General features: G+C 39.3%; 1 protein-coding gene across 1 annotated transcript; it reads left to right on the top strand.

The window, feature by feature from the left end:
* Nucleotides 1–925: 925 nt before the first annotated feature.
* Nucleotides 926–4,258, top strand: LOC147457332 (uncharacterized). Its single transcript, XM_086513304.1, has 6 exons — nt 926–985; nt 1,872–1,927; nt 2,012–2,245; nt 2,347–2,638; nt 3,352–3,548; nt 3,657–4,258. Exons 1-6 carry the CDS (start codon nt 926–928, stop codon nt 3,808–3,810), a joined length of 993 nt encoding a protein of 330 aa, XP_086369430.1. The 3' UTR covers nt 3,811–4,258.
* Nucleotides 4,259–24,371: the final 20,113 nt, after the last annotated feature.

Here is a 24,371-nt window from a genome sequence, read left to right as displayed (position 1 = left end):
GGTGCACTTTGACTGTAGCTTTGTTGCTACCTATGCTTGAGACTTAAAAATGATGTCTCTACTATGATTATGCCTGGCAGTATAAATAATTACTATGAATGATGATATTGTTCTTTTCCATGTAATGTAGTGATTTTTGTTTGGATGCTTGAAACTTGAAAATAAATTTTGCAGACTTAGCTTTGCCTGGTTACTTTCTTACAGGAGATAAATTTTAAGGATATTGCCCTAAATATGTTGTTCACTCACTAAGGGAAGCATGACTTCACAGGCGTGTTCTCGTAATTGGACTTTAGCTTTTGCCATATTGCATAAGCAGAGTCTAAACGCTTGATGTCTGTCAAAATGTCATCATTCATAGCCATTTTGATGTAGGCCATGGCCTTCTTATTCAACCTGGCCCACTCTAAGTTAGACAAACCTTGCGGCTTATTCTCTTGCAATGCATCTTCACAATCCTTCAAGACAAGGATACCTTGCATGCGTTCTTGCCAAAGGTCAAAGCCTTGACCATCGAACCGTTTGATTTCCATCAAACTTTTAGTGTCAGATGCGGAAGAGGTAGCAGCCATCTTAACTCAACCACAAGTGTGTATACAAGAGAGATGCAATAGGCTGAAAATTTGAGCAAATAGGAGCAACCACAAGACTTTGCATTCGATAGATCACAACTTCTTTACATGAAACTGTCCAAATTGGAATTTTCAGCTGAATATGTGATTTAAATCACATGTACTCAGCTTTTCACTAAAATCCTTGCACAAAACTTCAATACATGTGATCCCATAAATTTGGTACACTTGCGTATTGCAGTCATAACCTGTAATAACCTGTAAATCACTTGTTTTGACCTAAAAACAGTCTGTTTTGGGCTGTTTTGGCAGTTTTGGTGACGACCTTGACCACGGAAGCAAGGAGCTTCGCGATGGAAGCGGAAATTGTTGCAGGAAAGCAATATAGCTTGCTGTCCAGCAACATGCGCAGGGCTTGTTTCGGACCCTAGGGCTCTAATACCACTTGAAAGTGTGAAGAAGAGGCTACAAGGAGATGCGCGAGGTGAAATAGTGTAGGTCTGGGCCGGGTGCAACCAAGCGTGAGTGCAGGAGAGCAGTAGCGCTGAAGATCAAAAACAACAAAGAGAGAGGGCTCGCACGATTAGGGAAAACTCACTTAATGAGTTTGTGGCTTTCCCACTTTATTATAAGTGACTTTTAAAAAATGTGTCCAGGTTCAATGTGAACCTAGACAAAGTATAAAAATATACATTAAGAGGTCATTTAGGGCGTTTAACCCAACACCACTCACTGGATGACCTTGCTATGCCTCCAGCTTTAGTGAGCTTCAGTTCAGGTCCCACCGGGCGTGTAATATGAGAACAGCTGTAGTAGAAAAACCTGTCCTGGCGCTCTGTGCATGAAGCTTGAGAGCAAAATGCTCGAGAGTCTCACTCAAGTGCCCGACAGTGTGCAGTGCAATGTGATCGCACGAATTTTGTAAAAATACGAAATTGAAACAGTGGATCAACCGACATACTAGAGATAGAAATGACACAATAGACACATGGACTGCTCAATCAAGCCTCAATATACTGCAAAGACCCAAGTGAAAGACAAAATTCGAAGAACATGAAACAGCATATATAATAAAGTTTTTATTGTAACTAGTCATAAATTAATTAGTCATTGGCAACTATTTGAATTGTATCAGAGGTGTATTTTATCTTCTGACAACCGGATAAATCACGTTCTTGTGGTCAACGTTGGTCATTAAGTAGACTATAGCAGCTGAGGAATGCTTTTGTCCATTCAGTGTTTGCATACATCTGCTCTATTTAGAATGACAATTTGTCGCTAACGAGATGATTTGTGCAGGCAGTGGAATTTGGAAGGAAAGTTGCAGCCAAACATTTTATTCGTCATGTCTTGCAGTAAGTACCAAGTTCCTGATTTCTTTGGCATTTTTGAGGGGTACCACATTCTGTTCATTCTTCATATTCATTGCACATGCTCAGGGAAAATTTGTTTGAAGATGGGAATCATCTTTATCGGTTTCTAGAGCATGATCCAGTCGTATCAACCAAATGTTTTAACTTCAATGGAACCACAAATGATGCGGAGCCACTTTCTACCTCAGAGATTGAAGTTAGCCTAAGAAAGTTCACCCTTGCCATAATAGATTCGTATGTTTCAGATGATGGCAAGCGCGTTGACTATCAAAGCATCTCTATGAGCGAAGAGTTCAGAAGGTGAACCTTCTTTTGGTTTGATTTATCAAGACTTACTTAGCTACAGCATAATGAATACAATGATTATTTGTACTTAAAGACCTTTGTCATGTTATGTGCAGGTATGTCAAAATGACAGAATTGCTGCATCGCTTTGATCCTAGCACCCTTTCACAAGAGGAGAAGCTTGCATTCTTTATCAATCTCTACAACATCATGACGATACATGCGATAATTATCCTGGGCCATCCAACCGGTCCATTGGATAGGAGACGGCTATTTGGAGATTTCCAATACCTGGTCGGTGGCTACCCGTATTCATTGTCAGCAATACAGAATGGAGTGTTACGAGGCAATCAACGACCACCTTATCAACTCATCAAGCCTTTTGGACCAAAAGACAAGCGGTTACCAGTATGTATCCTGAATACTACAAAGTAATGGTGTCCTCTAAGTCAGGCTCGTGAGAGATTAACTAATATGTCGTGCTACCATCGAGGTGTATGTCTCATAGTTGTGGGAAAGGGAGAAGGGCGAACAAGCACGGAGATGCTAACAAAAAAATTCTAAAATTTGGAATTTTGGGGAGCTTTCAGTGATTGTATGGAATGAGGGGGGTCGAAACCGAGGGAAATGGGAAGCAAAGTAAAAAATAGGGAAAAAGTCTCAGGAGAAGAGTGTTGAAGTTTACAGATTATAACACATTTAGAACTCAACGGCAAGCTATTAATATTTTTGGCCTTTAGAAGTCATCCTAAGGGTAGCAAAACTCTATTGGGTGGCGAAGGTAATTCAAGTTGCAAATGCATTAGGTTTTCTACCTTAGAACATGAGCTTCTGTCGCTAACAATGGGTGGGTATCCTTATTATGGGTGTAGAAAGGGTGATTTCCTTGTACATTCCTCTTAGAATAACAGACTTGTGGTAATGTAACTTTGATCTCTATCGTCAAATATTAGGAGCTGGATTTTAGTGTAAGCAAGGTTTATGCCTCGTTGTTTGTGTGTCATCCCTTTGGAGGACAGCAGTTGTTTTGCTGCTTTTTTGTTTCTCTTGTAATAAAGTATATATTTCTTCCGTTGCGGTTGCATATTGGTAGCATTACTGATATTTTTACTTCTTGCCAGATAGCATTGCCAGAATCGCAATGTCTTATACATTTTGCGCTAACAAATGCGTCTCGCTCAAGTCCGGCTCTCAAGTGTTACTCTCCTAGAGACATTGATGCGGAGCTTAGGGCGGCTGTCAGGGCTTTCTTTCTAGATGGTGGTGTGGTCATTGACATGGAGTCTAAAACTGTCTCTCTCAGCAAAATCATCAAGTGGTAAGAAGCCTATGCAGGCTTTCAACTATCTTAACCATGTTTCTATCATTGAGACTATACATCCTCCAAGATGGCTAACAGTCTGGAGTTTGTTGGAAATGGTTGCAGGTTTAGTGTTGATTTTGGGAAGAATGAGCTGGAGATATTGAGATGGCTTGTCAATCACTTAGAGCCAAACAAGGCTGAGAACCTGCTGGAGTTGCTTGATGGAAACCAGTTCAAGGTTGTTTACCAGCCTTTTGACTGGAGTCCTAATGTGTAGGTGGGAATGGGCTAATTGTTTATGCATGTTCGAGGTAATGGTTGTACAGAAGGCATTTTCTTTTGAAGCATAGCATAGCCCAGTTGCAGAGCTTTTGACATGCTTCTATTCACATTGTTTTGGGGTTGCTGCAAAATGACAAAGGTTGAAGAAAAAGGTGGATGGGCTCAAAGGTTCTTTAGTGCTTGCATTTGCGACGCTAAACGACACTTTCTTTATCCTACTAGTCTGCTGAAGTTAGCAGTTTTTGGGCTGTCAACACCTCGGCGACAATTAGTTCTTGATGTTTTGAGTTGAAGACCTATATCTTTGCTAGTAGCGTGTTGCGCTTGTGCAATCCAAGCTTGCAGGGCCAAATGGTTTCAAAGTAGTATGAAATCTGAGCCTTGACAAAGCAAGTCATAGTGATGTTAACATACCAAATATACTTTTTCTTTTAGGGTCATAAATTGATCTGTCAAAGTGGTAAGCAAAGTATGTATCTTTATCTCCCCTGCAGGAAGGGTAAGGTTCAATATTCAGTGGTCGCATAGAAACGCTACTTCTGTGAACTTAAAAAGGAGTTGCAATTTGTGTTAAGAATTTGCTTTTTTCTTTTTGCAGTTGTCTAATAAGGGGTTTAATAGTCTGTTGCTTATATACACTACTAGTGTGAGCTAAAAAGGAGTTGCTTATAGCAGAACAAGTATGCGCTACCGAGGTGTATAATGGACATTTATTGATGTATACACCTTTAGATGAATTTCCAACTGTGCATGAGTTTTACCCATAGATTCTTGAACAAGGCCATCACAAAGCCGACAGAGGCATTGCTTGTATTCTTAGAGATATTTTAATGAACATTTTTAAAAAAAAAACATTGCATAAATCTCTTGATTAGTGCCTCATGACGTGCTTATGCTGGCAAACCATTTTCCTTCTTACAACAGGGGCGTTAAGTAAGCATAGTATCATGTATATGTAGGATTATGTGTGAGATAGTTGACATTTTTCCCCCCCTATTTCTATATAGTGGCACATCAAGTAGAGGGTCCCTCTCTTCTCATCCTCTGATGCAGTCCATTGTATTATTTTACCTTATTTGTCATCATTGGTTTCTCAAATAATGTTACCTTATTTGTCATCACTGGTTTCTCATCCTCTTACGTAGTCCATTGTATTATTTACCTTATTTGTCATCGTTGGCTTGACAACCCCTAACTAATATCAGAGCCCATGGCACTACTCCTAGGGCTAGTTGACGGTTTTTTTTCGAAGCAATTGCATCATGTTGCAAATATTAGATTTTGATAATAGCCTAGCTCTTTAGGATACAGCTGGAGGTAAAGGAAACTAATAATCAAATGCCCTTTAACCAAGGGACCTATTTTTGAACTTTTCCAATTCATGTTATCAATTAGTTGCATTTACTATTCCATATATAGAAAAATTGGCTTAGCAATTTGTAGAGAAAGTGCTCTATCGCTTAGGGAAAACCTCATCAACACCTTATTTAGCCCTCATCATTGGTTCTTACAAAAATAGCAAACAGGTTATCAAATCATCCTCTCAATCTCTTCACTATTTACCAAATTTCCTCGGGACAATCATGAAGCATTGTGGCAACTATCATCCCTTGTCAATTTCTTGGACAACAAGGTATCTAGCCTACAACTATCTGCATTATTGAAACTCAATATTTTTTTTTCCACTTGCTTCCATTGGCTATTGGAGAAGTTTTTGCACTTTGGTTGAGAAATATTGAAGCCACACTTCTCAAGCTATTTGTGGGCTACACTAATTTTGAACCATAAAAGAGCATAAATCAAGGATCAACAATTTTAATGTCAAAAATGGCTTTGGTAGGTTATGGTTAGTCTTGGTTTGCTCAATCTATTGAATTTTCAATATTCTTGATTTCTCAACGTATTGGGTTTATTACAAATCCATAGAGCTTTAGTTATTCATTTTTCTTGGATAGAGATTTCAATTTACCCATCCCATCGCGTGTTTCATATGCTCACATTTTGCTTTATGGTGATGACGTTTTTGTACCTGTTGGGTAAACGAGCTAGACAATGCCCAATCACCTAGATTGGGGTAAGACCTATCTAAGTCACCATTATTAGTGCACAATACTAAATTAGCAACTTAGACAAGTATTAGTTTGAGTCCATAGGCTACCGACATGTATGGATAAGAAGTACAAATACTTAGTCTCAAGTTGAGAATAGTTAGTATGACAACTAAGAAGCAGGTAAGACTTTGAACTATTGTATAGAGATATCCATAGACGATCAACATGGCATCAACCTACCATAGGTCTTTCACTTCTAAAAAATGACAATGTTATAATGTTGTCTTGGAAGTGCTCCCAATAACACTTCAACTTTGTCTTCTTCTTGTTGATGTAGGTAGCTGGTAACTGGGCTTTTGATGTCTATTGGTTAGACCTGCAATGTCCTCCCCACTCTCTACGGTAAGCGTATATGATTGTTTCAACTCACCTTAGTTTTCTTTGCTTTAGCTCCAATTTCTTTTTTTCAATCCCTCCCACACTTCAAGAGCACATGCACTCATCAACAAAGTGAACATAGTCATGCAAAGTTGTGATAATGATGTCTAAAAAAACTTTGTAGAGAACTTTCGCTTGAAAATATTGTGGGGAATCCTTCTTGTGTGGAGGAGTCACCCTTTGGAGTGGTGACTGCAACCCCTGTTCATGTGAACAAGCACTATTCGACCTTAGAGGGTAATGAAATCAAATGGAGATTCTTGGTCACATTCACTACTTACAGCAAAGCCTTGGAATGTTAGCTCTATGAGCTGTTTGAAATGGGAGGCTTCAAATTTATCTGCATTCTCCTCTTCAAAGTCGGATGAGGTCTTTGACCACGAGACCTACACATCAAGAACATAGTGAATTTCCTCTAGCCAAGGGGCCACAAAGCCTTGTGTATAGGGGAGCCAAATCAAGGGATGTCATATTATTCCTAGCAGAGGTACACACACACAAACAAAACTACTTTTGTTTTGTATCTTACTTCACCAAATTATTTATGATGGAAAAGCCTGATTTCTAGAAAGAAATAACCCCCTTTTTTTCTTTCTTTCTCCCCTACATATCAAGTAAACCATCCATTACATCATCGTACAAACAACTATCACAGTAATAGCAGGTGTTTGGACTCTGAGCCAGGGGTAGGATACGGGTTTCCAAGACTACACCATACTCCTTAGTGCGAGGAGTGCAATTAAAATACCCTCATAGTGTCTGCCCATATCCACGATACACAAAAATCGTTTGTGGAGGAAGAAACTGTGCTAGCAGATATAACCGCTCAGAAACCCCTTGCTTCATTGAATGTTCTACATAATAGTAGTGTGGCCCTAGGCCCATGGCTTCTGCCACCATAGCCAGATGGATATTATTTTTAAAATGCTCTCGACCCCAAAGAGTCACCCGCGTCACTCTATCCTTATATGTCCACCACTTAGTCTGAGTAACTGATGTTCTTAACTGCGGAAATAAATGTCGTTCATAACGGAGCAATGTGATCCTCTTAGTAGACACTTTCGACTGTTGAAGATATGCAATGGATATTGGTAAAACCTGATCATCACTAGGAGTCATAGCATATGTTGGATGAAAAAAATCTCAGAAAGCGACTCAAGGAAGATCTTTGTGCACTCACCCTTTCAAAAATATTGCCCGTCTTTTATAGAACTACATTGATACCTATACTCATTGTTTATTGCTTCGAAAATCCCAAAATTAATTACTCCCTCACTTTATCTCACTTTGTAGTGACTGGCAAATTGTCTACTCTCTTAATGTGTCTAATTTATATGGCTTCTAATTATAGTTGCCTTAGAAATATTGTTGTGTACAACTGGTGTTTTCACCCATTGATGTGAACAGGTGTATGTTTGGTAAATTTACCTACCGGGCTTTTCGACCTCTCGACAACCGGCTAGACAACTTGGCTATCTACCAACTTGGTTAAAAAAGCATATTCAGCTCACAACCCCCTTTTTTTTTGGGTGGGTATGGCTTTTTTAACCAAGTTGGTAGATTGTGTGGAGGAGCCATACCCACCCAAAAAAAAAGCATATTCAGCTCACAACCCCCTTTTTTTTTGGGTGGGTATGTAAGGGTGAGCGTGCGTAGATTGTGCGGAGGAGCCCTACGCTGGCCGCTTGCATCCGGATTCGGTGCTGTAAATAATCCCTATATAGGGGGTCTTCAATGCAGACATAGTTGGCTGTAGTACCTGCTTGATTCTGGCCCCTTCTGCTATGGAGTAGCTTCTTCTCCTATAAATACACTGGAAGGTATGACTCACTTAGCATTGGGTTCTGTAACCTCTATTTTGCGTTCATTTTTTGGTTTGCTGTGGTGTCCTCATCATGCCGAAAAAAATTGATAAGGTGCTGATGGATTCGTCATCCTCAAATCTACACGTTAACTGATATTTTCTTAAAAGCCTCAAGCATTGTCGTAATCTGGAAATCTAATGGTTCGTATGCATTTTCTATATTGCCGCTCAATATGACGGGGTTTTTTTCGATTAAAGTTATGGAAAGATTGCTTAGACTAATTGTCTTGATAAAATTTGTGAACTACATCTTGACGTTTTGCTGCCAGATCTCGATTTGATAAAGAACTTGACCATGATTGGGAATAGCTTGATGGTTGTTTCCATGCATAATAGTGTGTCTATTAAAAGATTGAGCATAGATCTTTTGAGGTGTAGTATGACTTACTGCCTAATTTTGGATTTGTTACTTTTGTCTCAAAATCCTAAACTTAGCCATGTCGATTGTACCCTTTTCCGACTAGAGTATTGCATACATGTTGGGTTGAGGAAAATTTTGAAATGCTTTCTCCATGCTTACTATGGAAACTATGAATGAATATCATATTTTGTGTGACCTTGTCACTAAACCGTTCGAAATCTCGGTTCTTTTTTGGGTTATTTATCTATAGCTTGGTAACTTGTCCTGGATTATAGACATCCCGTTTTAGATCTTACGGAATCTAACTTAAAAATTACTCATTATAAAGTTGTGGCAAAAATCTGGTCCTTCATGTCCAATACAAGTATGGCTTCTATTAAACCATGCTCTCTTTTACCAAGCTTACCGTACTGGATGGCTTCATAAACTAGTCGACTAGCTAACATGGTCTTCGACTTTCTTGAAATCCTAAAAACAATATATGCTGGTATGGTTGACCTAAAGCTATGGCATGAATAGTAGATCGACTGGTATACTAAATAAAATTGGTGCACTTTGACTGTAGCCGTGTCGCTACCTATGCTCGAGACTATGATTATGCCTGGCAGTATAAAAAATTACTATGAATGATGATACTGTTCTTTTCCATGTAATGTAGTGATTTCCGTTTAGATGCTTGAAACTTGAAAATAAATTTTGCAGACTTAGCTTTGCCTGGTTACTTTCTTACAGGAGATAACTTTTAAGGATATTGCCCTAAATATGTTGTTCACTTACTAAGGGAAGCATGACTTGTTTTTGAACTTGACCTTTGTTTTATACATGGTTGTATGGTTGCATACCTGTTATGAGGTTATGAGGTTATGATTCCAGCTTGTTGTTTTGGGACTATTTTCTGATGCTATGAAATACCAAATCTCGAAACTAATTCACTTGTTGGTTGATGAAGGACAGCCAGATTTGGTAAACTAGGTTGGAAGGTTATGAGCATTTGATCAGTAGGAGTTGATTAAAAACGAAAATAATAAAGTTATCTTGCCTGCTGATGTTTGTTACCAGATTTTTCACACCTCTAAGGATATAACTTGTTAAATAACTGATGCCTCGTGTTTTTTTAAAAGAAAGATGGGTCTTCACCTTTAATAAAAATCTTTAAACATGAATATGTTTTAAACATCACCTACGGTATCAATACTTGATCGAATGACCCCACTCTTGCATAATGAAGACCGATGAAAAATTACTTGTTTAAAAGTAAGTGCTGGTTCGTCTTTTAGCTTGTACTGGTCTATGTCACCTGCTTTTAGCGGATTGTCTATGCCAAGTTTATAGACCTTCCCAACTGGTATGAACGTTACTGGACTATCACTAAGTGAGCGAAACTTTGATTATATGGCTCTTCAGATAAGAGTTGTTGCTGGGCGTACTGTTTCTTCAGTTGGTACTGATTGTGCAAGCTATTGCTTTTTTCCTAGCATACATGACTTCGAGAAATGGAAAGGCTAGTTTTCTATAGATTAAAACAATTAAATTATTTGTCCGTTTTCTTGATCTTGCTTAAAGAATGTGTAAACCTGCCTTGGTTGGTTATATTTAGATGGAAATCATTGGTTAGTAGCATATTTTGCGACTTTATGAGATACTTGATTTTTGAAGAATATGTTGATTATGGCATAATATGAGACTCAGATAAAGAAAGGGCTTATGGTTTAGCCTTGAGAGGAGGCTCACTCTTGAAAAAAAGGGGGGGTATTCCTAGTATAAACTCTAATTTTTTACATATTAAAGAACGGTTTGTTTTTTCATGGTGACATGGATAACAACTGGGATGCCCAGCATCACTTGTGTACAGCCACGTGCTAACAATCTCTCTTGTGGCTATGGAGGTAGGTGAGGGCTACCTTCTTTGATAAAAACATTCTGTTCTTTGTGGTAGATGACTGGGAGCTATTCGCTTACCTGAAGCAACTACACGCCAGAGTCTGGGATGACTATTTCCCAAGCTTTACCTATTACCTTTACTACCTTGTACAAAATTTATTTTTAACTGCAAATAAATTATTGTACTAAACCATGGTACTTGCCTAGAATTATTGGTCTCTGAACTGTATAGTTCGTTTGCGTATGTATTTGTATTTATTTAGAACTGCTACACACACATTAAACGCATAGGAGAGATTGACTTTTATGTGTTTCTCTCTCAGACCTTAGTTCTAGTGTTAATGCCCTACTATTATATAATTTATTATATGATAGTAGGTAGGGGTGCTATCACACAGTCTCAATGGTCCCCCTTGACCTGACTAGTTGAAGGTTGCTAGCACGACCACTCCAAACTATACTCTCACTTTCTAGATTTCCCCTTTTGGTTCATGTCATTTCACTAGTTTATCACTTATGTCTACCAGGTTACGGGAAAGCTCACTGCAAGAATTAAAGTCTGTTCTGACCCTGTCAAACGAGCTCTGATGTCGGAGAAATTACGACTTGCTAAAGAAATAGAAAGCACCTTTCCTTATATTTCTCTTAGGATTCGGCCTTATCTGCATAGGGATGTAAAATTCAAAAAACAATTACACTCTGTATAAGACTACCAGGTCTACTCAACCTTTCCAAAAGGATGTAATCTAACTCCTGTTTTTGAATTCTATGCAGATTGTATCCCTTTCCCAAGGGCTCAAGCTTCGGATGGAACCCCTTTCCATTGCTTCGTTACTTGTGTTAAAGTGTATTCAGGATAGTGAGGCTTCAACCTTGATTTTTGATGCCTCGAAGGATTCTAGTTTGTCTCTTTTCAGCTTATCTCCTTTGACCAATGGATGAAGGTTCTGGATCTCCTTGTTAAGAATAATTCTGATGGTATCAACCTACTTCGAGAATTTACCTCTAATTTGGCGGTTATTTCCAAAGCCCATTCACAAGACTTAGTTTCCTTCTTGTCTAAAGGTTCTGAACTTTCCAATCTCCTCAGAAAATTTTGCGGGCTTAGTCCCATCTTTATTACTGCTCCCTCTACACCTATAGTTCCTCCGCCAAACAGCCTCTTTTGTAGGGATGCCGGCCGCTGCTTTGGAAGATGTAAAAGAATTTCAGAAGGACCTATGTTCACTTAGTGAAGCTTCCCTGTTAGATATGGTGCAGAAGGTATGTAGGGCCTTTCCTTTTCTACCATCACGACAGATTGAAGTAGAATCACTAGGTGTAGAGCACAAACTTTGGTTGTTCCCCAATAAAGGATTTCTTGCACCCATCTCTATGGAAACTTGGGTCTTCCTGGCTAACCTGGCACCTGCCACTATTGAAGAATGCAAACTTAAAGTTCTTAAAGGAATTCAACTCTTGGATAAAGGTGATTTGATTAAAGCTCCGTTCAATATGAACTTCCTTGATGAAAAAATATGCAGTTCGAATACAGGTTTATATGCAAGAACCAAAGGTGTGATGCCTTCAGTAAGAATAATGCTAACTATTACGTGTGGAATGTGTTCAGACCTTACCTTAAATGTGTATGTATATTTTTTGTAACATTTAATGGCCTAATAACTTATGTGTAGCGGAAATTAGCATGAACATAGTGGGCGCGCATTTCATTAGAATAGATTCCTAATGAGAATTACAAGAGTGCTTGGGTGGAGAGAGCAACAAAAAGCATAACACCTAGTTAGATAGCATCAACAATACTTTCAAAAGAGAGAGAAATTAAGCTATTGACAACAGTTGAGGACCGGATTTGCATGGAGCCGGTCCCCCCTCCAAAAGGCTTTGTATTATGGTTTCTCCCATCAAGAGAGACATTGTACAATACAATTCTTTGTGTTCCTTCAAGACTAGCTAGTGCAATGAAGATGGAAGCTTCATGCACTAAGCAAAACACTTAATCAAACACAACTTGAATTATCCCCGTTCTCAGACCCAAGACCTCACACACCTTCGAAGATGGTGAGAGCTAGCAGGGTATGAGAGTAGATTGAGAGGAAGAAGGAGTATCTTACGAGAAAGATGTACATCTCCTCACATAATCACTCATATTAGCATAGCTTAGCTTAGTAATTAGCTTGGTAGAGAAGATGAGCATGCATTGAAGCTTGGCTCTTGGTTGGATTTCCACCAAGTTTTATCCAATTTGGGTCATAAAATCCAATTCCCTTTCAAAATTTTGCCAAGAGCCGGAACTGGACTAAATTGGCCAAAAAGTTGACCAAATGGGATCCAAACTCAAATACAAGCATATGATAATCATGTATACACTATCAGCTACAAGCACAACCAATATGAAGTCATTTTGACACAAAAGACATCATACACGTATGATGTCTCCAGCATGATTTTGAGCCCACTTTGCATATTTTTTCACCTACATACCTTGCATCCTTAGGCCCTGAATAGCTCATGTTTCAATTTTCAAGTCATTTGGATAGTTAAAAGCTTCATTTCGGCTTTCAGTACTAAAAAGACGCTAACTTCTGAAATTGGAGTTACAGGATTCCACCAAGTCATCGGCGACGAAGAGAAAAAGACCGACAATCAAAGATGCTATTGCAGAAGCGGAACCATTTGACATTCCAGCAGAAACCCTCAAGCCAACCAAAACTTGGGTGGAGGAAGCAGTATTGGAGAAAGTGGGAATAAAGATCTACCAGGGGACTTTCAAAGATCCTCAAGGGCAAGCGGTGGATGTACCGATGATCCCACAGGAATTGGTAGATTATAGCAGGTCAGAAGACATCAGCAGGTACCTGGAAAGGGCAGACTTGCACAATTTCTTCACCTCGAGACCATCAGGTGTGGATACAAGAAGAGTGTACGAGTTGGCAATATCCATTCAGAAGGATGGAAAATCCACATTGACAGCCATGGATGGAGAGAAGGTAAAAGTACAGATCACTCCACAGCTAATTGCAGACGCATTGGTCAGGGAAAGAAGGGAGGCCATAGAGGTCTATGGGACCAATAAACAGAATGCGACCTATGAAGATATGAAGGACCCAAGAGCGGCAACCCTTTGCCGGCTGTACAACCAATTTCTTAATGTTTGCAGTAAAAGACCGCAAAAGTATACGACACCACCCCATGCCATTGCGACCACCATCACATGGGCATTAAAGAGAAATATGCCAAAAGAGGTGAATTACGCTCAACACATCCACGAGCAAGTAATTGCCATGCACAACGAGAAGCCAAAATACATAGGAGGAGCGGAAGTTCTGACAAGAATAGCTTATGAAGCTATTGGAGCTAGAGATCAGTGGCCAAAGGCTCCCTCCCAGAATGAGTGGCTTAGAGAAGCCGACGAGGAGGAAGAACAGCCCGAAGTATCCAAGAGGGCATCCACAAGAGCACGCCGAAAACTAGAAGTAGTTTCAGAACCTGAGGAGGATGTGGACGAGCCACTTAAGAAGAAAGTAAAGAAGAAGGTTTCTCCCAAGCAAACCAAAAGTCAGAAAGCGGCAAGAATGGAAAGATTAGTGGAGCAGTTGAGAGCGGAAAGAGATCTAAAGGGTGACTTTGAAGAAAAGTGGGTGCCAGACCCCACTAAAGTCAGAACTAGCTCGGCCAGGCCACATATTGATCAATACGATCAATATATTAAAGCTTATGAGGAGTCAGAGGCTATTTTGGAGCAGCAACCTGTCGAGCCATACACTGAAGAGGAGGTACAGCAATTAAAAGCTGAGCTGAAAAAAGACGACAAGGGGAAAAGGAAAGTAGATGGGTCTACTAAGCCTCAAGAGAAAGATGGGCAAGCCGAAAAAGGGAAATCCAAGGAAGCTGAGGACAAACATCCCTCTATGACTGATGTACCAAGCCCGAAGAAGACGGAAAAAATTGTGGAAGAGACCACAGTAGAGGTGGACACAGATGTTTTGGAAAAGCCAGAAGCCGAGACCAAAGAAAAGAAGATAGATCCAGTTCAGCAAAAGAGAAATGATTATGAGGATCTGGTAGAGATAGGATACACCGAAGAAGAGGCCCTTGAGGCAGTTTATGAGATCACCCTACAAAAACAAGATGAACGGAGAGCGACGGAGAAAAAGACAAAGAGTAAAAAAGAAAGTGAAGAGAAACTGGACGAACCGAAAATACTAGAAGAGCCAAAGCCAGTGGAGGTGGTGGCGGAAAGAGCTTTAGAGTTGACAGATGATGATGAAAAAGATATGCACATGGTGCATGAACTGCTCAGCAAGATAAAAGAAAGGTCCAAGGCAAAGGAAGTAGAGATTGAGACAGCCAAACCAAGGGAAGCGGAGTTGCAGAGAAATTTAGAGAATGCTATGACTGAATCTGAAAGTCATAAAGCATCACTCTATGACACAGAAAACGAGAGAGACGGCTTGATACTCCAACTAGACGAGGCTTCAAGAGAAGTAACAAGTGCACAGGAAGCAAGGGAGCGGATAGAGGATGAGTTGGAGGCGACTAAGGATGACCTCATTGAGCTAAGGGAAAGAGTAGAGCTCCAAGAAAGAACAATCACTAGACTCAGGTCTACCCCTAGAGCTAGCAGAGCAGGAACCGAACAAGAGGGAGCTATCGTACCAGTTTTGGAAGACCAGGTCCGAAGCTTACAAAGAGAGATAAGATTAGAGCAAGTGCAAAGGTTGCACATTGCGGAGGGATCATTGGCCGCAGAGGAGAGGCTCACATTAGAAAATCAAACACTACGGAAAGAGAATGAGGCCCTCCACAAACAGCTCCAAGATCTACAAGAGCAACAAAGGAGAGAGACAGAGACACCACCAGAAGAATCAGGTGGAGCAGCCATAGAGCTACCAGAAACTGGAGAGGCAACCACAATTGAAGATCCAGCCCCAGCTCAAGAGGTGGCCTCGACTTCAAGAATCTCTGAAGAAGAAGAACAAAGGCTCCATGACCAAATAGAAAAGTCAGCAGAGGAGAGTGCCAAGGCGGAAATGGAATGGGAGAGGAGACTCCTAATCTCCATTAGACTTCAGGGACTAGACACAAAAGTGCTCCATGAATAGTGGATGCAACCCAGCCTGCCTTTCCCTTTGATGAAATTTGAAGTGCTAAAGACGAAAAAGAGACTAGAAGGGGAGCAGTATGTCGCTCTTTACGAAGGCGACATCACAAAGGAGGAACAATCAAAGAAGATATTAGATTCACAACCTAGATGGAGGAAAGGTTGGCTGAACAAATACCCAGCCTACCTCATCTACTTGGTGGAGGCACCAAAGGAGATCCGGGAGGATGCAACTTTCTGCGCGGTGCCAAGAGTCAGAAGCTGGAAAGAGCATGGCAGGATTGCAGAAAAGAAGCCAAATTGGCTTAATTATCCCAGGATGCCAAGACCAAAGGCAGGAGAGAGAATAGGTAAAGCCTACATGGTGAAAACCCTAACGGGCACCATCAAGCTCTTTACTGGCTCTCCTGACCTTTCATGTCAGATGCTCAAGAAAATCTGCACAACTCTCTTAGCTTGCATTGAAGTGTTCGCGCCAGATAAAGCCACGACCTCGAGTCTACTATCGACGGCCGACACGGTGTCTGATATGATGTACGATCTTTCATTGCAGCCTTCTCCAAAAGTGTTACACCTCCTATACCAAAGGATTATGTTTTTGCCTAGCTTCCACATGCAAACATTCGAAGAAGCTTTCTACACCGGCTTTTTCACCCACAAAATCAAAATATTCGGCCCAACCTTGATCATCGGCAACCTACGATACGAATCACATTTGCAGATGCTCAAGACGATAGGACTTTATTGACCAAGCATAAAAGTCATGTCAGGGACGACATGAACGTGGAGGGGGGGGAGTGTTGAGCCAGCAGAGGATCACACCCACATTTTAGCTCACACTCATCATTTTGTAACCATTGATTGTAATAAATGTCTTTCCGACATTAATTTTGATTTGAGCCATTCATTAAGTAACGGGACTCAATTGAGTTTCCAGCTTGTAATCCCAAAGTAATTTCACTTGCTGATGTAATTAGTTAGAGATGTTCTCACCTCCAAGGCTGAGGTATATAAGCCAAAGTTTTTGTAACCTAGGCATTCAGATTATTAATCAAAGTGAGTTTTTGAGCGCCGTGACTGTGTCTGAGAGAGAGAGAGAGAGAGAGAGAGAGAGTCTTATCTACTTGCTACGCAAGCTACGGAGCCGCCATTGGAGAAGCGACACCGCCATTGTGTTAGCAACGGCAAAAGCTACGCACAGATACCAAGAGTGCACGCTATCGGCTTCTATGTGTGGTAAGTTCCTACGAGCTTCGGTGTGAGTTTTCTTCCAACTCGTGTGTCAGAATTGAACGTGCAGCATATCTATAGAACCACAACGAGTAGAGCTACACATTAGTACCATCGGGGTCATGTTTCGGTCACCTGTATATTTCGGCCTGTCTTCATACGCGTTTACCGCACGGAGTGGTTATAGGTTGATTTTGCAGTTCAAGTCTTTAGGGTGTTGTTCTTACCTAGTGTATAGACTTCCCCTTGAGTTTGAGATCGATTCAATGATTCTAGATCCTGTTTCGTATAGCATTCGTTCGTAGTACGGATTTTAGTCACTTGCGTATTTTAGAACTTAGATTTGATTTCCTTAGTAGTGATTGTCATTAGAAGGTCGAGTAGGTGATTTGACACCCACCTAGTTGTTTCCATGCTCCTACGGGTCAAGCTCCGTCCTCGTCTGACAAATTCTGTTGTTGGTTGAGTTCTCGTTATTTAGCTTCCGCTAGCAGCGTAACCGCCATAACAGCGGGTTGAACATTTCCTCTTGGGAGGAGTTGGCAATCGTCTAGACCACCATCCTTGTGGAGCCAATTCTTCAGAGGAACTTAGGGCTTCATTACTTTCTTGTTCTTTGGATTCCTCCTCTTGTATGGGAGAGAGTCTCCTTTTGGGGTCTCATCAAGAGGTCTCCTAGCTCTCTCTCCTCTTGGAGAGGAAGGGGAGTTCCATAAGCGCGAAGTTGTTGAGTAACTCCAGCTTGCAAATCAAGGTTCCCCATAGCTTGCTGCAACCTAGCAACAAGATAATTGACAAACATGGGGTCATCATCATTAGCATCTTCATGTGAAAAATGAAAGTTATCAATGTTTGTTCTACTCTCTTGGTTATTGTCAGCCATGCTAATTATACTGATGTGTTTACTTAGTGTATGCTTTGGAAATTCAAAACCTTAGTTGCTACTCCTCTTAGCCTTTGAAAATCATCACTTAAGTATCTACACCCACGACTCAAATTGGTTAATTATAAAGAGTAGTGGAGTGGGTCTAATATTGCAGAGTTTCCGAGGAATAGCTTCTTTGGACTTCTTATGGCTCAATAATGGTAAAGCCGTAGGAAAGTCTAAAAAGACCCCATTATTAAGACCAACGCTCCCGAGGTGTGAACCATGTCCCACATAGTGGGCTCAACAATTCCAATAATAGATCCCAGTCCCACTTACCCTAATATAATTAACAAAGTCAATCATTAATAGGCTACTTAAGGACCTCTCATCTTAATCAAGAAAAGAGAAACCAAATGCTCTGATACCAATGTAATGAAAATGGCCTATGACTTTGAGAGTAGCAAAATTACAAGAATTAAAGAGAGCATTTTTGTGAGATTAATTTGTGAGCATAGAGGGTGAACTTAATTGATGGTAGCAACATAAACAAAGTATTTAATTAACTTGGCATGAATAATACTTTTGCAAGAGAGAGAGTCTAGAGAACTTGACAACAGTTGAGGACCGGATTTATGTGGAGCCACTCCCCCCTCCAATAGGCATTTGTATTATAGATTCTCCCATTAAGAGAGACTTGGTATAATAAAATCTTTGTGTTCCTTGTGACCTAGGTGACGCAATGAAGATGGAAAGCTTCATGCATCACGAGCAAAAAATAAACTTTGTCAAAAGCATTAATTATCCCAAGCCTCAGTCTCAAGGCCTCAAACACCTTCGAAGGTGGAGAAAGCTAGCGGGCAATGAGGGTAGGGAAGAGGAAGAAGAAACATTTTATAGGAGAAAGAATTAGTTCCTCACTTAATATCATCACTCTTCTTGCTAGCATGCATAATAGAAAATTAATGAAGATGGAGAAGATGGCAAGCTTAAGCATTGAAGCATAGATCTTGTTGGATTTTCATTCCATAGCCAAGAGTGTTGGTGTAAGCTCTCAACTTCTCTACTAGCTTGGAGAAGGAGATGGAGATCTTGCACTTTGTACTTCACACAATGAGAGTATGTGTGAATGTGTGTGAGAGAGTATACCCCCAAGCATGCCCCTAGCTTCCTTGGTCTACCCTTCCTTGTAGCTCATGCTTGAAGCTCATTGGACCTTCCCAGGCCTAGCCAATCACCTACAACAATCATATCAAGCAAGAAGGGTACGCTTGGTACAAGTGTCCCCCTTTTCCCTTTGAGAGAGAGGACGTGATAAATGCTGAAACAATTAATCAAATTAACTAATTTATCATTGGACCCCTTGGAAGGCCAACCAATAGGCTTTAGGCACACCATGAGGGAAACATGAGAAGGAGCTTGACAAGAGTCCTATTTTCTTTCTTTGTACCAAGATTGCCTTATGTGAGGGTGTGTGTGTTCTCTCTCTAGTCCCCTCTTGTAGGGCTCGCCCCCTCCTTGTAGGGATAGTTCTTGACTTTGTGGAACACCTTACCCTCAAAAATCTTAGTCAGGAAGCATGACAAAGCACCTCAAGCTTGGGTAATGTTCCCACAAGCATCTCAAGCTCCCTAGTTGGCAAGCATGACAAGCACCTCAAGCACCTTAGTTAGCAAGCATGACAAGCACCTCAAGCACCTTAGTCATCAAGCATGACAAGCACCTCAAGCTTGGGCTAGGTTCCCACCTCAAGATCAGCCCTAGCTTACCTAAGGTCAAAGGACTTTTAACACTTACCTTTGGAGGTATTTGATGAATCTAACCCTAAGGTCTTTAAGCTCCAATAGGTAGCCTTGCTCTTTGACAAATCATCTCTCATTTGGGTCCCTTTACCATTGCCCCCATGTCGAGATAGACCCAAAAGCACATGTCTATATTCTAACACATGTTCCCATTTATTCTCTCACATTAAATGATCAGTTTAATATGAGAAAATCATTTGGGTTGGTTAGATATTAGATTTTTATGACATAAATGCCCTGTGTAGTCACCTGCATGAATCTATATAGTCACACATGGACACATTAATATTGACTCTAGGGTAGTTATCACTTCCTCATCATCCATAAAAATTGGATCCACATGTCTTGGTATCACTATATTAGCCTCTAGCATGTGATGTAAAAAGCTGCATATCGCTCATCTCTGTGGTAGAATGCATCTCTCTCCTAAGAGGATCAGTCTATTGTTTCTCGCTAGAGCATGGCTTCTCTAACTCTACATCCTACAAACATGCCACGCACAATACTATGGAGCTCATCTACGAAAGATACATGTTGTTTAGCTGGCGTAGCTAACGGGCACCCTCCTAGTCAACTGCACCTTGTCGAAGCCACATTTTTTATATAATCTATCTGATTTTTCTAGGAAGTATTCTAAAACAGCCTATTCAATTTTGATCCAAGAATTGTAAACTCTGAGCTATAATATTTTATCATATGCCCAAAGCCCAAGTAGTCGACCATTGGCCATTTTGAAAGCCCTAGGTATAAAGCTCAAAAACCTTATTTTGAACACACCTTGAATCTTATCTTTGGGATTTTTCAAGAGCTTTTGATGTACAACTATCAAGTGGCTACTCAACTCAAACTTGTAACTCATTTTTCTCTTGATTCGGTAATCCAAATTAAGTATTGAGAATTACACTGTGTTCCTTATCTCTTGCTCTTTCATTTAAATGCAACCATTTCAAGTTCTATTGTAGTTCATGCATGACTATGTGTCTGTGAGTCTTATCTTCAATTTTGAATTCTTAAATCACGGTTTTTTGTCATTTTGACCTTAGGAGAGTGATATTACACCTTCGGGAGGTCTATTTATGTTGTTCTATTACATTTTTCATGACCTAGTAGATGATGGATCATGATTTTGGTATCTTGTTAGATGGCCACCGGAATTTGTAAAACTGTCTCCTTAGACCAGATATAGCTTCTCTTAAAGTTTTGTGATGATCCAAATCTATTTAATTGTCAAAATGATGTGATGACCTAGAGCGATGAGATAGGACAGAGGCAAATTTTCCGATCATAGAGTGGTGGTTAGATTTTTAAGTTGACATGTTTGCTTGCTAGCTTGCTAGCTTGAGGGATGAAAAACCTAAAGAGTCTTTTTACCCCATCCGAGTTACTTCCCTAAGTATTGACATATTATGTTAGTGCCAGATAGCTATGCTATAGATGCCTATTATGGAAACCCGCTAACATTGGCACCATTATCGAGGAATGATTCTTGGGTGGAGAGTGACCTTAAATGTATTTAAAGCCTTCTTTTCCAGATATTTGTTGTACATTCCATTTACTCTTTAGCATTAAAGTAGCTAGACAAGGATTTAGTGCTTAACAGAGTCTAGAGTCGAGGGACTGGCTAGATTTATCCTTAAGGGCAAAGAGAGTTGTGAGTGAGATACCAAAATCATTTTATTCTTCAAATCTTCTCCATGCTTTGAGATTATTGTCTCATTTTCCATTTTGACTTTAATTTGAATCATTTTGTTCATTTTTGTTCCTAATTTCTTTCCAGCACATAAGAGTAGGGTTGATTTCACAAACTATGGAACCATACAATGGGGCTAGACAACAGATAGAACATACATACTTAAAGATAACTCAAACTTTACAAGAGAATACTGATAAAAGAGCTTGTACATATGGAAAATTTTAGAATTTTCAATTGAATGAAATTATACTACGTAAGTATACATTTACCAAAGAAGATTTTACAAAGATCACATATTAATCATAAAGAGATAGAATCGATAAAATGAATAAAATTGTATTGAGTGAGTATACAATTACCAAAGGAGAGTTTACAAGGATTATATTTTAATCATAAACAATAAAACCAAGTAATGAATGATGATCAACTGCTATCGATGTAGTTCCTACTGTAATCCCAAGGAAGGAACCTCTTACATGCTACCATCCAAAAAAATGCAAGTCCATCAGTATTGGCATTAATTGGGAATATGGGTGTCAATCACCCCTCCCCCTTGTTACCGGTGTCAAACTATGGCCCTAGCATAGATCAAGTATTATGCTTCGACTTGGAGTCATTTGTTTACTATAATGTTTGCATTGCACAAAAAGTTGGACATCATTTCCTTTGTAATTAGGATCATTTTTCAAAAGTCCACTCCAATGCCATCTAATCCAAGACCCTCACATGAAGATTAAGGCTGTTTTAGAAACATTTCAATGATATCAATGTAAAATACTAACTCTTAGTTTAAAAATTTTGCATATATTTGCCAAAAAAGAATAGCATAAAAAATTAGCTTATGGTTTTTCACTCACTAATGTATACTTACCTTGATTGGGGTTGTAAATCCAACATATCCATTTCATTAGGCATTCGTCTACAATATCTAATGTAAACTATGTACCACAAAAGATTATAAACTCCATGTATCTACACATCAACAAGAGCTTGCAATATCCACGTGTCAGCCAAATAAAACACCATGTGAAGTAGTTAGCCATGCATATCTACTTGACTTTTTAATCTTGATCCAAGAAATTCCTCCTCAAAAAGCCTTTGAATTTCAGCCCCAAATAAATTTTGCAGCTTCAAACTCATGAAATCTTGATTCACAAGAATGTAACTTCTATGTCAAAGAAAAATACTATTTACGATACCAAAAAATCACTTTGCATTATTGAGCCAAAACTTATCTATAAAGATAAATCTTTTTAGTTTCTATTGTTGAATCCTCAGGACTGCACATAATAAGGTGAAATCTTTCAAATATATCTTTAGTAAACATTAACTACAAAACCATTGTACCTTGCCATGCATTCCCAATACATACACTAGATTTGTCTCAAGGGTTTCAACCAAATCTAAAGGCCAATACTAAAGTCAAATTGATACTTTTTGTTAAACCTATGTGTCATAACAATGTGCTGTAGCAGATCCCCCCATGCACCATGCTGAATACCAGGTTCCTCCAAATTTACCATCAAGTTTACTATGAGATTGAAAGCAAAATTATATCCATACAAAACTAGAATCATTTTTTCAATATATATAGCCTAACAAGTATTACTTACCAAGGAGGATGATATTTAGCAAGATGCTTAGCCTATATCAATCCAAATGCACCACCACTTGAACTTTTGAGCCTAATGAGCCAAATGCTTATAAAAATAGTTGTGCACAACAAAAAAGTTTTTATTCAAAAACCTACTCAAAAGTCTAGTTTTCATGAGTAGGTGAAGATTCACCTACCTGTATGATCGTAATCGGTGAGCCTAAGGTGTGAAAGGTGGACATATGCCAATCACCTCCATTCATCAATCTCTAGATAGTACATGTTCTGTATTTATTCATATCCAAGCTTGACTTGATTAGCAGTTTTGTGTGTACACTGTGTATTTATGCTACCTAAACATTTATCTTCCCAGCCATGCAGATGTTAGAAGATGGGTTAGCATGCTAAACACCAGAGCATAACCATATTCTAGTTTCATTTTTAAACTAAGAGTTAGTATTTTACATTGATATCATTGAAATGTTTCTAAAACAGCCTTAATCTTCATGTGAGGTTCTTGGATTAGATGGCATTGGAGTGGACTTTTGAAAAATGATCCTAATTACAAAGGAAATGATGTCCAACTTTTTGTGCAATGCAAACATTATAGTAAACAAATGACTCCAAGTCAAAGCATAATACTTGATCTATGCTAGGGCCATAGTTTGACACCGGTAACAAGGGGGAGGGGTGATTGACACCCATCTTCCCAATTAATGCCAATACTGATGGACTTGCATTTTTTTGGATGGTAGCATGTAAGAGGTTCCTTCCTTGGGATTACAGTAGGAACTACATCGATAGCAATTGATCATCATTAATTACTTGTTTTTATTGTTTATGATTAAAATATAATCCTTGTAAACTCTCCTTTGGTAATTGTATACTCACTCAATACAATTTTATGCATTTTATCGATTCTATCTCTTTATGATTAATATGTGATCTTTGTAAAATCTTCTTTGGTAAATGTATACTTACGTAGTATAATTTCATTCAATTGAAAATTCTAAAATTTTCCATATGTATAGGCTCTTTTATCAGTATTCTCTTGTAAAGTTTGAGTTATCTTTAAGTATGTATGTTCTATCTGTTGTCTAGCCCCATTGTATGGTTCCATAGTTTGTGAAATCAACCCTACTCTTATGTGCTGGAAAGAAATTAGGAACAAAAATGAACAAAATGATTCAAATTAAAGTCAAAATGGAAAATGAAACAATAATCTTAAAGCATGGAGAAGATTTGAAGAATAAAATGCTTTTGGTATCTCACTCACAACTCTCTTTGCCCTTAAGGATAAATCTAGCCAGTCCCTCGACTCTAGACTCTGTTAAGCACTAAATCCTTGTCTAGCTGCTTTAGTGCTAAAGAGTAAATGGAATGTACAACAAATATCTGGAAAAGAAGGCTTTAACACTAGAATGGTAACCTAACAGGACATAAAAGTGTCCTTTCAAGGTTTTGGGAGAAAATTCCAAAACCATAGTAGATCCACTCATTTTGAAAAATCCTTTCATGAGCTTATAGTTCAATAACTACTACATATGGAAAAAATGAGAAACTTGTAATTTCTCTCATCCCTTGGTCACTACAAGCCTCCAAAGTTGATGGACCAGTGCATTTTGCCCAAAACAGCAATTTCTTACGGTTGATTGCATATAAATAAGAGTGGGGAT

The sequence above is a fragment of the Adiantum capillus-veneris genome, chromosome 5 (genome assembly GCF_014529385.1).
Source record: "Adiantum capillus-veneris isolate H3 chromosome 5, ASM1452938v2, whole genome shotgun sequence".
Classification (NCBI taxonomy): Eukaryota; Viridiplantae; Streptophyta; class Polypodiopsida; order Polypodiales; family Pteridaceae; genus Adiantum; species Adiantum capillus-veneris.
This window is presented reverse-complemented; position numbering and strand designations above follow the sequence as displayed.

Excerpts from the sequence above, each read along its gene's own strand:
- LOC147457332 (XM_086513304.1), top strand. The coding sequence starts at position 926 with ATGGAAGCGGAAATTGTTGCAGGAAAGCAATATAGCTTGCTGTCCAGC. Across the intron at positions 1,928-2,011 it reads TTTATTCGTCATGTCTTGCA|GGAAAATTTGTTTGAAGATG; the intron begins GTAAGTACCAAG and ends GCACATGCTCAG. Across the intron at positions 2,246-2,346 it reads ATGAGCGAAGAGTTCAGAAG|GTATGTCAAAATGACAGAAT; the intron begins GTGAACCTTCTT and ends TGTTATGTGCAG.